Genomic DNA, 14,684 nt, shown 5'->3' with positions numbered 1-14,684 from the left:
AATAGTCTGCGACGTTAGATTATCGCAAAATACATCAAAATAAAATGTTAAACTTAAAAACTACAATTACATGAAATCTGAGCATTACATCCATGAACTCAAGAAATACAGTGCAAATCTTTGAATGTTGAAACTCAAGTTTTATTTTTTCATTCAAAAAATGTATTTTTCTATTATTATTATTTTTTTGCACCTCAATTTAAAAATAGTCTGCAGCCTTTCTGCAGAATCTGCGACGCACGTTACAGCGTCGCGCTGTTTCTGCTCCAGGGCTAAAACTTAATTCAGGTTTTATTTATTTATTTATTTTTTCATTTAGCCTGGGAGCAGAATTTTTTTCAGCAGTCTGCGACACAGATTAAAAATCCCAATAATAGTCTGCGACATTGGATTATCGTAAAATACATCAAAATAAGATGCTAAGCTTAAAAACTACAAGTATATGATGTCTGCGGATTTTATCTTAGAACCCAAGAAATACAATACAAACCTTTGTTCGTTGAAATTGAAGATTTTTTTCCTTTAATTTTTATTTTTTTATTTTTCTACACCAATTAGAAAATAGGCTGCAGCCTTTCTTAAGAATCTGCGACGCACGTTGCTTCTGCTCCCGGGCTAAAACTGAATTCAGATGTTATTTCATTTTTATGCTGCTATGAATTTTCCTTTTGCCAAGTATTATCCCACCATCTTTTAAATGGTAACTATGGCACAGCAATTATTGAATTCTAAAATATGTTTTGTCACATAGGGTAAACTGCTACAACGTTTTCGACGCACAGGCTCCTTTTGGTGGGTTTAAGATGTCTGGAGTTGGAAGAGAAATGGGCGATTATGGACTGCAAGCATATACTGAAATAAAAACAGTAAGTTTGGTTCTTATTAAGTGCCTTTGGTTTAAATCATATTTCAGTTCGCTGGTCAAAACTGTAACCGTTGGAGGTATCCGTTGATTATATTTTGAGATTTAGCGACGGAAAAATATGCGCATTAAGTTATTACAATAATTTTATGCAGTATGGTAGATTGATGAAAATCTTTCGTTTTTTGTACTCATAAAAGCTTTCACGAATTTGTGCATATAAAACATTATTTTTCAAACATGATGACAAAACGTTGGAAGAACATAAGTTCGAAGTCTTTATACCTCACAGGCTTAGGAAGAATTGCTCTTTAAGAAATTAAATTAATTAATCTAAAGTGTGTGTGCCTTTCAAGCAACTGCGCTACATATTTAAAGACTGAAAAGCAGGGGCGCCCCGAACTAAAATATTTGGGGGGACAAAAATTCTCAATTTTTCGAATGTAATTTTCATTTTACCAAATGATACAATACGTTATCATACACACATAACACCGAATGAGAAGGAACTTTAGACATCATTTAAAAAAAATTAAAAACTTTAAAAAAAAAGGAAAAAAAAATCTTAATGTTTCAATATGTGTCTAAATTTAAGGAATAGTCAGCAAAATTTGCCAAATAAGGAATTTTTTGGAAGATCACAGTGATCTCCCATCGGGGTGCCCTGCTGAGAAGACGGGAATAAGAAAAGCTCCTAAAGACTGTTTGTTGGTCATAAAAAGGAGTTACTTCATCACCCAGAAGCAAAATAAAAAATTGAACTCAGGAGTAAAGTAAGAAACAACAACAGCGAAAAGCACAAATAGTAGATCTTTTGTTCCATATCCTACTAATGCGGTGAGATGTGCTTCAAAACAAACTATGCTACGTTCACGAGAAAGATAGGTTAGACGTAAACAAAGAAATCTACCATTTGGCGACGGCAATCATACGTTGGTCAATCACAAAAGAACAAATTGGTTCCAAGCAGCAGGCGAGTGCTATTACCATTGTCAGTAAGTTACCGCCATATACCAGGTCTAAGGCAGAAATACAAGAAATACATCGCCAGTTCAGTCATTCCAGCAGAGGACTGCCGAAACTGCAGTCCTCGGCTGGAATGACTGAGCTGGCGGTGTATTTCATGTATTAAATCCTAAAAAATAGTATCGTGGCTAACTTTTGGCAAACTGTTTTTTACGTTTGGTCTATCTTTTTCGTGAAGAGAGCAGTATTTCATATCGAATTATATTCTGCTGTTATCTTAAAACATATGGAAGAAATTTTGAATTTATCAATGAAGTACGTTGGGAGTTCTTCTACTACGTGAACTAATACACAAAACATCCCGTACATTAAATGTAAAGATCATACCTAACATTTAAATAAATTAAACTTACCCGATCAGTAAGTTCAAATGTACATATTCCTGCTATAGTGCGTATTTCCACAGCTGGTGTTGGTTTTCAAATGTTTGCTCATGTTAAACATTTCATTTCAGGTGACAATGAAAGTGCCCCAGAAAAACAGTTGAAAAAACCTTGAACTAGTATGAAATGTTAAAGGAAGACATTTCATAATAGAATAATGTATGAAATGTTATTGGCAATAAATATTGATATCATGTTCGCTGCGATTTATTGCATTGTGACTCTAACTTATAAATACAGCCAAACGTCTTTTTTTCCTAATCTACCAATTTTAAGGTAATGGACTCGTTTCTGCCGAAGTCACAGACGATAGACAGGTGACAACTCGTCACGGATGCAATATATGATTTGATAGCTGTAACTAAAATTCTAGTATAATGGATAATTTGTGGGAATAGTAAAGACTACATCATGTGAAATTTCATTCATAATAGAGTAGACATGAAGGAGCATTAGACTTGTAATTTTTCTATGACACTTCACTTTGAGCAGCATTATTATTTTTCGGACTATGAGCTAAAACATTCATGATTTGAAACAGTACAGTGGTGTACTTCTTTGATGAGACATTTATTACTTTCAACCTTAAATGCAAAAAATAAAAATAATCTTAATCAACCTTGACTTTAACAGTGTAATAGAAATAGAAAGATTGCCTTCGTAAATTTAACATTTGCCACTGTTTTATAACTTTTTATAGCGTCTGAAATAGCTGAAAAAATAACATAAGAAAACAACTAAATTTCTAATGAATCTCAGTTTTATTGATGTTTGAAATAGCATAAAGTTAAATTATTTGCTGCTGCATGCATTAACTCGTAAACAGTTCCAATCGAGTTCATAAAATTAGTCAACTTCAAATGCATTTCAGTGGCTACTTTTAATATATTTTAACAAATGTTGTGACTTAAAACACTGATGAATGAGCAACATAATTTTGAACCAGTTTATCAAGCATTTTATCTCGAACGGGAGATCGATAAGATAGTAATATTCTTTATCAGATACTATTGCTATTTGCACTATTGTTTTGTTTTCTGTTTTATCGTTCCACTCTCTGCAGTCACTTTTCAACAAAAATAACTATCACGTTCACACGTAGAGCCTAAAAAGATTATTTTTTTACCCTTTTATAAACGCTTTCAATAATCTAAGGGATCAGCATCAAGTCTTACATTTTAAACTTCTGCTACAAAGCAAGTTTGCTTAACTTTTAAACAAAATCAGTTATTGTTCATAATGTTTGTGATGTAACTCGTCAGCTCAAATTTCAAGTTACTACATTTCTCTTTTGATCTCTTCGGAAGAAAAATTGACTCTGCTGTAGCCTTTACGATCCATTTGTCGAAAATACCAAATTTTGATTCAGCTTTTGTAGCAAAACCATCTTCCTTTGATCTAGTTGATGGACTTCTTGTACTATTTATTAAATGAAAATGCTAAATTTTGATTATTTTGTAGCAAGACCCCTTTCTTTGAGCTTGTTAAAGAAAATGCCAAATTTTGATTATTTTGTAACAGTACCATCTTTTTTGATCCAGTTGATGGAATTCTTGCACGATCTAAGAATGAAATGACTTTGATTCTTCTTTTGTAACAGAACCATCTACTTCTTCCTTTTGTTCTTCTTTCGCAGTCCTTTCTCGGATCAGCAATCTTTCGCATTTCAAACGAAGGGCGCGATTCCCAGTTGCAATAATTCACCATCCCCGAATACTTTTAGGGCTCACCTATGGGGAGCAATTTGCTGGAGATCCTGCTTCAATTTCAAATAATTAGCAGTCCACATAAATTCTTTAAGTTTGCCTTTTCGATCGATGTAAATCAACTTCTCTGTTTCTATTAAAAGCGTGAGCAGACTTTGAAAAACATTGGGTGCTCTTCCAAACATTCGAAGCAGTTTAGTCATGCAAGTTACTTCTGTACCTTTAAGACGGTCTTTATTATCAGAAATAATTTTTAAGATCCCTTGCCACACTTCTCGCAGAAAAAGTAGAAAAATTTCAAATGCCATGTTATCCGATGCTTCAAAAGATATGATATCAGTAATAAATCTTTTGCAATCCTTCACGGTTACGGACAGCTCTTTTTTACTTTTGGATTCAACAACTTTCATTACATAGGATGCGATCTCGGGGAGAATTTCTTGACTCAGATCAGAACAAATAAGTGAACATAAAAGTTGTAGTCCCATTTTTGTGTCAGGACTTCGATCAGGTAAAATACCGACAGTTTCTGGAATTGTTGCGGACACAAATATTGACAGAGACCACAAGTTGTTTGCCATTACACATACTTTTCTTCTGCTATCTTTGTTAAAATCTTCCATTATTCGTTTTTCTTCAATTAGCCCCAGCAAAGTGAAGGCATACTTCATGCAGCACTCGTGAAGAGCGTTAATAAAACACATATCATACTCGGAATGTCTACGATGAGACAGCAACATCCACAAACTTTTCAAATCTTTGAGAATATAATCTGATGCCAATTTAGCAGAAATACTTTGTTTTTCAACTCTTCCACCACAATTCGTGATTCTATTAATTAAATTGTCACTATTTATTGCTATCTCAATCTGCTCACAAATTTTCATTTCTTTGTACGCAAACCAATCTCTGATGACATTAACTGAAAACCAATCTTCAAAACTTTCCAGCCTTAAATGCGACATAGGAATCGAAAGTTTAGATTGAATGTAAGTTAAAAGGATTTTTATTATCTTATAAATTTCTATTGCCTCTTCTTTTTTCTTCATTTGCTCAGAATTAGTAGAAGCCAAGGATTCCTCAGCAACAAGAGTTACTTGAGTTTTTAAAGGTTCGTGTAAATTAGAATCTAAATACTCATATGTAAAAAATGTGTATGATTTATCTGGGAATACTAAAGATAATAGTTTATCAGCTTCAATATGATATTTATTAAGAAATGTCAAAAACATTTTCAGCCCTTCAAATCGGTTTTCTGATAAGTTTTGAATTTCTGAAGCTTTCATAGCATACCATTCTGAAGATTCAGATCTCAAGATGTTCCATGGAAAATCTTTAATTCCCTTGATATTTTTAGCTTCATTAGTACATTTAATAAGGAATTCGATTTCAAGAGACTGACTTTCATCCTCCACTAAATTAAACTGATGAAATTTTTTGAAAGTTGAAATACATGCTTCATACAATCTATCAACTGCCCATCTGTATAAATCTTCTAAATCTGATACCAATGAGCAATTAGCGTCAGCTGCAGTTAGCAGGCAATCGTTTGTATTTTGTAAAAGGTTGTGCAAAAATTGATATTCGAAAAATACATTTTTCTGAACTAAATATATCACAATTACAAACTGACAAATACAATCTTCATGTGGTTGGATACAGGATTGAATTCCATGTTGAAAAATTAAAGTTTGAGCAGGCGGAGACAAAATTTGCTCCCAGCACGCTATAGCCTTATCAGGAACAACCACATTGTTGGCACAATAATCAAAGCAGAATTTTGTTAACAATAGGTGTCGCTTCAAAGCATCCAATGTATCAGCAATTTGCAGTGTTCCAAGTTTTAATGATAAATGCAACTTTCCGAATTCTCTGTTCTTTCTATCCATTACTGGAAACCAGTCAGTGACTCCTTCAGAATATATATCTTTTAGTTTAACTTCAACTTTTCCCATAAAGTCATCAACTGTGTCCACTCTCCAAAAGCACATATTCTCGCACACATCCCGGCAAAAATGTCGCAAACCTTTCAGGTTTTTTATTTTTCTGAACTGCCTAAAATTTTCAGCAATTCCAGTTGGGTCTTTATCCCACACTTCAATGTAAAGAATATCGTCTTTCGAATCTTTGACACCTAAACAGAAAGTTTCATTCCATGAAGGGTCAATTGTGTGTTCCTTAACTTCAGTTCGTCTTACTTCTTCGGAATTACTGTGCATCCATACCTTACAGAAAGGATCACTAAGTCCATCAGGATCAGAAGGTTTTAGATTCAATCCTTCTATAATACTTAGATTCAGAATAATTGGCGGTGATTTAATTTTTTTAGCTTTTGAGAGGACTTCTGATTGAGATTTGTAATCCAAACTAATAATTTGATGTAAGAAAGTGAGTAAGTTTTCAGCGTTTTCACTTTTAGGACTTGGAGCTCCTAAATAATTTTCAGTTGTATAAACTATAATGATGCTAATTGCGTCAGTGCAATGGTCAAGCAAATCGCTGTGTAGTACTTCAAATAATGTTACTGACCCAAAGTCATAGCCATCTTTCAATAATGCTTTGCCTAAATAATCTCGGATTGAATTTCCGTTTAAGGATTTTTTTCTGCTTTCATTTAACTTATTAATTGAAGGGGATGGCCAAAATTTGCTTTTTCTTTTTCCTTTTTTGAAGTTTGTGTGGCTTCCAACATTATTGTTTGGATTCGAAAATCGGTTGCTTTTTGAATGACTGTTTTCAGTTCTTGAATCTATTCTTTTGGAAGAAGGCAAATGGGAGTCTCCTGCTGTTGTACGAGATTGGATTTTTTGGTTTTTCTCTTCATTACAAAGTTTTATGTACCTACATTGAGCAATATTATTTTCAGATAATGAGACATTTGTTGCTTCATTCTCTGGTGAGACTGTCTCTCTTTTTGCACCTTCTATTTCAGAAAATGAATGAGTATGCAGTTGCTTTTCTGTATCCTTCAAAGTTGAAGATTTCAGATGTTTAGTCTGATTTTCATGTGGAAAAGAGGCATCATAGGGCCCAGATGAAAATAAATGCTTAGATGGCACAGTCTCGTTTAGATAAAAAGGTTCACTTTTAACTTCAGAAGCCAATCTATGTTTATTTTCTTCTGAAGTTTGTGTATTTGTTTCTGAAATACTAATTGTAGCCGGTTTAAAGTTGGGAACGTTAGGTGTAGGAACTGGTTCTATATTTACAAGCCCTGTAGACACTGCGTTTTCATATATGTCACTTTTTTTTGCAGAAAATTTAGGTGAAAAGTTGTCGTTCATACTTTGCTCTTTTGGTTGATAAACAATGTTTTGCAAGTAAAACTTTTCCTGTCATTATGACTGGCTCCTGAAAATCTGAAAAAGAAATAGTATTAAGTAGTTGAAAATAGAATTTTGAAACTTTATAATTTTTGAAATATTTAATACAAAATTGCAATACTATCAGAAGCATGACTAAATCCTTTTTTCTTCTACTCTCAGTAAATGACAAAAACTGAAAAAATTATGAGATTTTCCAAATTTAATTAGTTAGAATCCCATTGTCATGAGTCAATATTGAACTATTTCAGATAAACTGGAGCATACAACTTTTTACGGTAACATATTCTTTAGGAATTACTTAAATGTAGTTGACGCTCGATATTACAAACCTCAAATTTAGGAACACTCGTGATTTTACCAACAACTTACCTGCCCGTAACACCTCATATTGAAACAATGCTATTCGATTTAACGAACTCCCAATTTAATGAATATCTTTCATGGTTCCAAACAGGTCGTAAAATGGAGCATCAATTATAGCAATAAGGTACGCTTTTCCTTTAAGCAGCGACGGATTTCTCATATCGCAATTACGAGGGACCCCTACAAACCATATGGGAAACGAAAGGGGCTCAAAAATGTGCATGATAAATCTTTTATATCGTTCTGTGATAGACAAAAAGGCTCTCAAAAATGCACTACGATGATTCCCAAAGCTGTAAACACACCCCTGCCTTTAAGAAGTTTCTTAAAACAAAGACTTATTATTTTTACAAGTTGTTGTAAAAAACTTTAATTTTGCATACATTTTTTTCTTTTTCATTTTCTTTTTTCATCATTGCAACCGAAATTACGGACTAGCAAACTTAATATATTTTGATGGCACTGAAATTTGTGTAATAAATTTGACAATAAATCGTGGTTTGGCACGTGGTTCTAATCATGGTTTGACAGGGATTATATTTCATTTGCGTCTGGAAGGTTAAAAACATATGATGAGCTGTTTCTTATTTCTTTTACAAAGAATGAATAGTGTAAAATATAATAAAAGAATTGCACTACGTACGGCATGTTTATTTTTAACGTGTATCACATCATATACAAAAAAATGTCGAAAAAACATTTAGTCTAGATTTCAACCTTTTAGTACATGTTTCCTTACATCACAAAAAGGTTTAGTTTAATAATAGTGAAATTAGTAACGATTCCAGTGTTGTAAGATTCGTTATTTTATTATTTTGAAAAACCAAATGGAATCTTACGTTGTGGGAGGAGTTTGAAAAATCTTACATACCCTTACATGGGGGGAGGGGGGGTCAAAAATTGCCAAAATCGTCCTTACGTAATTAATGAATGGCCCCTAACCTCTTTTTTATTTTATTTTATTTTATTTTATTTTTTGTTGTTGTTGTTTTTGTCAAATCTTTACATTTGTACTTTTCATGAAAAAAAATAGGATTATCTTATGTTTTCAAATTCGATGGAACCTTGCCTTATATTATAAGAATTAGGAAGTAGAGGAGATATATAGAATTCTATGCAGTCAAATGCGAGTTTTTTTTTTTTTTTTTTTTTTGCACTATGCTGGAAAACTACGTGTAAAAATGGATATTTTCCATTTTTGAAGTTTTTTACTCATTTCGGGTAGGGTTCCGACTGTCTGGATGCACCCATGGCTACGCCACTGCTTGTGGTGAATATGTTGTAAAAATCGTATTTTTGTGATTTTTAACTATTGTTCCTGGTAATGTGGTAATTCGACTGCTTCATGTTATCATACATAAAAATATGGTAAACATATTTGCATATTATTTATTTGTGCGTATTATTTATATATTGTAGGCCATAACTTTGGTTATTTTTTTTTAGTTCCGTTAAGTAACGACTTGACCATAATTACTCGATTCCCCCTCTCTCGCTCTTTTCTTCAACTATTTGCATATTAAATTTTAAAAAGAGCTTTGTACAATGTATTTGCTTTAGAAATTAAATTCAATGCCTTTTTAACGATTCTGTTCTTTAAACTAACTTATTTTGCAGGATTTTTTTTTTTTTTAAAGAATTTCTGAAATTCAGCTGTTCAAAACCGATGATGTGGTTCAGCAAGCCATCTTGATGTGGTTTCACATTCTTGACGATGATTTCTTCTATGGCAGACCTCCAAGTGTTTCTTTAATAGTCCAAAGAGATGGAAGTTACTTGGTGCGAAGTCGGGACTGTAAGGAGGGTGGTCCAATACCTCCCAGCGCAAAAATCTTATCACACTTGTTTTTTCATTGGCGGGACATGTGTGTCATTCCATTGGTATCGTTTGAAAGCTCTGACCCATCTTCAGCGTGACTTTTATTTATGCAGAGTATCTGCACACCCGTCATAGCTCTTTTTACCTTACTTATTGAAACCCCAACATAATTAACGCAAGGTCAATTTTTGTTTTTGAAATTTTTATATTTTTCAAGGGTTTGCGACCAAAATATTGACTTGTGTCTGCAACAACAACCTAATCGCAAAGCAGTCATATTGCATTACTACTCAGGCCACACTGGTCCACAGAAGAATAATACTCCTATAGGGAAGTAAAATGATGAAATTTGATCCAACCTAGGAGTTCCTAAAGAGGGTGTCGCGGCGCCCTGATGTTCCACAGTTAGAGTCAAGGGGTGCCGCGAAATGTCCATGGTATCAATGTATATAATGTAACAGTGATAGGCTAAGATGCCATGAGAAAATTCTAATTCTTCAAAGGGTGCTGCAAATCGAAAAATTTGGGGAACCCCTGATTTAACCTCAGAGTTAAGAAGGGCAGCAGAGGGTTTTGTTTCAATTCAATGAAAATATTGAAAATACCTTGTATTTTATTTTACAGGTTTTACAGGCAAAGATAAAACTTGAAAAAAAAAAAAAAAGAGTTTGATTACTTACAGAATTTCAATTAATAAACAAATACCGTGTATACATATTTTTCCCAACGATAAATATGTTTTACATTCCGAAGTGCAAAACAAAGTTAACATTGTTGCTCAGTTCCTTATTGTTTTAAGAAGAAAAACAAGAGTATTTAAGCAAGAGATTAATCACGTGTAACAATCAAACGTTAACAATACTTCATGTTTCAAAACAAAAACGTTAATGCAAGAAATGTAAAACGTAAGCAAAATTCAACCCTCGGGGCCTTCAGGGCCAGAGAAATTAAATTTTAAAAATTACTATTTAAGTACCTAAAATTCTTATGTACTTACTCTCAGCTCATAGGGCTTGTTAATGAATGATTGAAACTACAAGACTAAAACAGATTCAGCTGTGTACAGATCTTCTTACACATCCAAATTGTATTTTTTATGGAACTTTTTTCATTTTAAAGTACACCCAAACCTCTTTATGTGAGGTCTTTTTTTTTTTTTTTGAGCTACTTTTTTTGTGTGAAGTTTTTTGTGCGAACTTTTTTTGCGCGCGAAAATTTCAAGCAGATTGGGACTCAATTAACGATAGTATTTATAAAACAGACGAAGTTATTTATAAAACGAACGAACTTTTTTAATGCGATTTTTTTATGCGGTCCCTATTCACAGCACAAAAAGAGGTTTGGGTGTAACTATCACCTTTATTAATGGATTATTTCATTTACAAATTAAAGAAGCTGGGGTCTAATTTCCATTTTTAGCGATAGTGATTTTGGCAACGTTTGTCAGGCCACCTTGTAATAAATTTAACCTATTTTACCAAACGAAAGGGGGTGTTAGAAGCCCAAGTGGAGCATATGAAGCGCCATTTATCCTGTCCAATTAGTAACCGTGTAACGGTAGATAGATGAAAAATGAGTCAACAAATTTCTAAGATTAAGACCGACTTCTGAAAGTCCTGGAATATCTACAGGATCTCCCCCCCCCCCCAAAAAAAAACGAAAGTCGGATTTTCAAGTCGCACATCCTCTTTTATTTTTACTTTTAGGTACAATTGTAAAAAAAAGTTTCATATAATTGGAGCAATGGCAACCCGTGCTACTTGCATCTGAAAGTGTAAACCAGCCCTGTGTACTAAATTAAAAAAAAAAAAAAAAAAAACTTTTTTTGGAAGTTCGAAATCTCATGCTGATAAAACGTTGCCCCTATAGCCCCACATGTGCCACAAAAGTATTTATCAAAATTTAAAAATATTTAGGCCTCCAGCAGGAGGCCTAAAACTTATAAATTTCTTCAAAAAAATTGATTTTTTCGATGTATTTTTTTAAAAAAATAAGTATGCATTTAAATAAAATATTAAGTTCAAAAATCACAAGCGAACACATTTGCAAATGAATAATAAAAAAATATTTAAAATGAAAAATTTAACTTAAAATTGAAAAAAATCCTTATTTTGCGTACCGTGGGAGACTTAAATATTGCATGACAGCAAAAATTGCAATTTAACGATTATTATTGATTCTACTGTTTGTAGTTTTCAGCTTGATAACTTCTTAAATTTTACCTTATATTTTAAAAAAATATATAGGAAAAAAAATAAAAACAATTTTTTAAAGAAAATTACAAGTTTTAGACCTGAAGCTGGACATGGACATCTAAATATTTTATGGTTTGGATAAATATTTTTGTGGTTATTTTAAGTTTGGATAAATATTTTTTGGGGATATAGGGGCAACGTTTTATCAACATGAAATTTCAAACTTCAAAAAAAAAAAAAAAAAAAAATTCGATTCGATCTAATAAGGCCATATCACACGTAACGAAATTCGCTCAACCTACCCGTTCAACTTCAAGCTTTCATTCAACTTTCTCTTGGAGAAGTTGAACAGGGTTTCCAGGCTCTCAAATGAAGGGTTGATCCTAAACGTGGCTTCTGTCTACCACTTTAGGCGACTTAGCACAATGTACTCTGAGCGATGTTTTTTGGATTTAATGGGTTTTTTTTTCTCAATTTATTTCAAAACTGTAAATAAATTTCAGTTTTGAAAGTTGCAATCATTCGAAATTATGAAAAAGTGATTTATAAACATGTTAATTTTACTAGCTCAATACAGCGATAACAGCCCTTTTACCTAAAAACAATGAGTAAAAGCAGGCCTGGATCTGAAAGTTTTGATCCCCCCTTCCCCGATAAGAATTGATTAAAACCATGGAAGCTTTTCTTCACTATTTTTTTTTTAAATTCAATATTATTATTTGTTTATGTTTTAAACGGCTATTTTAATTATCAGACAAAGTTTTTTTTTTTTTTTTTTTTTGACTTATTTTGTTTTTGAGGGAGTTTGAAATTCTTAACTCCTGATTTTTTTTCCTCTCATTTTACGTATAAGTTCATTACAAAATCAATGGACCATAAGAAACTTTTTACAATAAAAAATTTTGTTTTATCCATCTTTCTGGGTCTTAGCAAGTTTTTTTTTTTTGCAAATGTAGGTAACTCTTATGTAACTACAGTCGACGCTCGATATAACGACCATCTCCGTCCCAGAGAAAAAGGTCTTTATAACGAGTGGTCGTTATAAGAGGTATAATTAAAAAAAATATACACAGTCATCTTGCATGCCCCATTGTTCCGTAAAAAAATGGTACTTTTTCAAACATTCCAGTTAAATGCCCAAATTGTTTTTATCGTAGGAATTTTTAGAAAAATCTTGTGCGAAATACTATGACAGAACATTATAGAAATTTTAAAGTAGAAAATATAGGGAGGAAAATGTTACACACTTTCAAATCTGCTACTACTACTGCTACCACTACATTTTCTGAAGATAAAACCAGAAACAGATGGTTGCCTTTTTAACAGACGTGATTTTTGCAAAACATTATTTTCCGTTTCAGACATAGGTGATAAATTGTTTTTTTTTTTTTTTTGCTTTTCAAAGAAACATTTGAAAGTCCCTCGAGAACCGCAAATCTTAAAAACCGCTAAATTCAAACACCAAACTACCAACACATCTGTCAACTCCCTTTTCTTAGGAACCTGGAAATTTCTCGATTTTTCCTCCTTTTTTTTTTTTTTTTTTTTGTGCTAGCTGCGGTGAATGGTAATCTACGCGCACCCCCTCTCAAAGTTGGATTTGACATTGAAAACTTCAGGCAGATGTCCGTAAACAATAATCAAGGCCATTTCAAGCTACAAATTTGTTTTATTGGGAAGAACACCCGAAATAGCGTCCGCTGAATTCGGTCGTTGTATTGGATTAGATGATACAGAATGGTCGTTATAACGAAGGCAAATTAACGTAGTGTTTATAGGAACAAAGTTGGGACTTTTGCCACTGGTCGTTATAGTGGGACGGTCTTTATAATGTGTGGTCGTTATAATGAGCGTCAACTGTATTACGTTTTTTACACTTTGATTAGTCTTGCTGCTTTTCATAATATATTTAAAGGTTTTTTTTAATAATTTTATTTGAAACGGACATTTTCGTGGCTCATATTAAGGTAATTCTATGTATTTATTTCACATTTGCTGATTTTCCCAAATAAAATCTTTTAATTATCCTGATACTTTACAGAAATTCCCAAATGTGTTTGCAACGTTGAAGGTTTAAGTGTATTCGTTTATCTAAAAAGTTTTCCAATTTCTCGGGTCGTTGCCCTGACCCCCCAACTGCGGGCATGTAGATCTGGACCTGAGTAAGAGTCGATGTTTATAAATAACTTGTCTAATTATGTAAAAGCTGTGATTTTTAAACCAGTAAACTTGTCTACCACTTTAAAATATGTGACAAAATTTAATAACAGCAATTATAAATCAAGTAAATGGACATTTCTGAGTTATTACTTTTAAACACTTATCTGCCCAAAACCTGACTAAAAAATTTGTATTTAGTATGAAATTGCTACAACAAATGATTCTCAGTTTAAAGTATTTTGATTTCATACACTAGAGGAAACTTTTCGACTCTTTTGGATTAAAAAAAATATATGTTTAGTAAAAAATCCCAAACAGAATGTTGATTCAACAAGCTGCTTGCCTGTAGAATGAGAGAGATGAATAAAAGAGCTACTATTAGTATAGGATAACAAGTAATGGAAATAGCAGTATATTGAATAGTAACAATAATAATGACTATTTATTCCTTAATTTTTTTTAAAGTTGAAAGTGAAAGGCAATGCATACATTTGTCTAGTTTAATTTTCAAACTTTAATAAAATTTGGATCTTTAGTCAACATTTACATTTATTCCCACTCTAAATCTTTTCTCCTCAAACCATGCAGTGATAAAATACTAATTTCAAATCCTTTTGCACACCATGTCTATTTCTAAGTTTGGAATGGATCAATTCAAAACTGGAGAATATCCTCTCTATTGATGCTGAACAGGGGTATATTGTTTTGTCTAAAACTTTCCCATCATACTTTTGCTGGGACATCCTGAATTGAGAGATAACCGCTACAAAAGCTATTAGAGTTGGTATTTAAGTTTTTGACATTTATGTCTTTGGTTGTATCAAGCAACTATTAGTTCCTCTAT

At 32.6% G+C, this 14,684-nt stretch overlaps 1 protein-coding gene across 1 annotated transcript in view; it reads left to right on the top strand.

The window, feature by feature from the left end:
• The window catches only part of LOC129217001 (aldehyde dehydrogenase, mitochondrial-like), a 28,252-nt gene extending 25,776 nt beyond the window's left edge, over window positions 1-2,476 (top strand). The window contains exons 11-12 of the mRNA XM_054851229.1: window positions 752-866; window positions 2,343-2,476. Of these exons, the coding sequence (XP_054707204.1) occupies window positions 752-866; window positions 2,343-2,375 (148 nt within the window). The 3' untranslated portion in view covers window positions 2,376-2,476. The remainder of the gene's footprint in view (window positions 1-751; window positions 867-2,342) is intronic.
• Window positions 2,477-14,684: the final 12,208 nt, after the last annotated feature.

Source organism: Uloborus diversus, chromosome 2, assembly GCF_026930045.1.
Source record: "Uloborus diversus isolate 005 chromosome 2, Udiv.v.3.1, whole genome shotgun sequence".
Taxonomy (NCBI): Eukaryota; Metazoa; Arthropoda; class Arachnida; order Araneae; family Uloboridae; genus Uloborus; species Uloborus diversus.
This window is presented reverse-complemented; position numbering and strand designations above follow the sequence as displayed.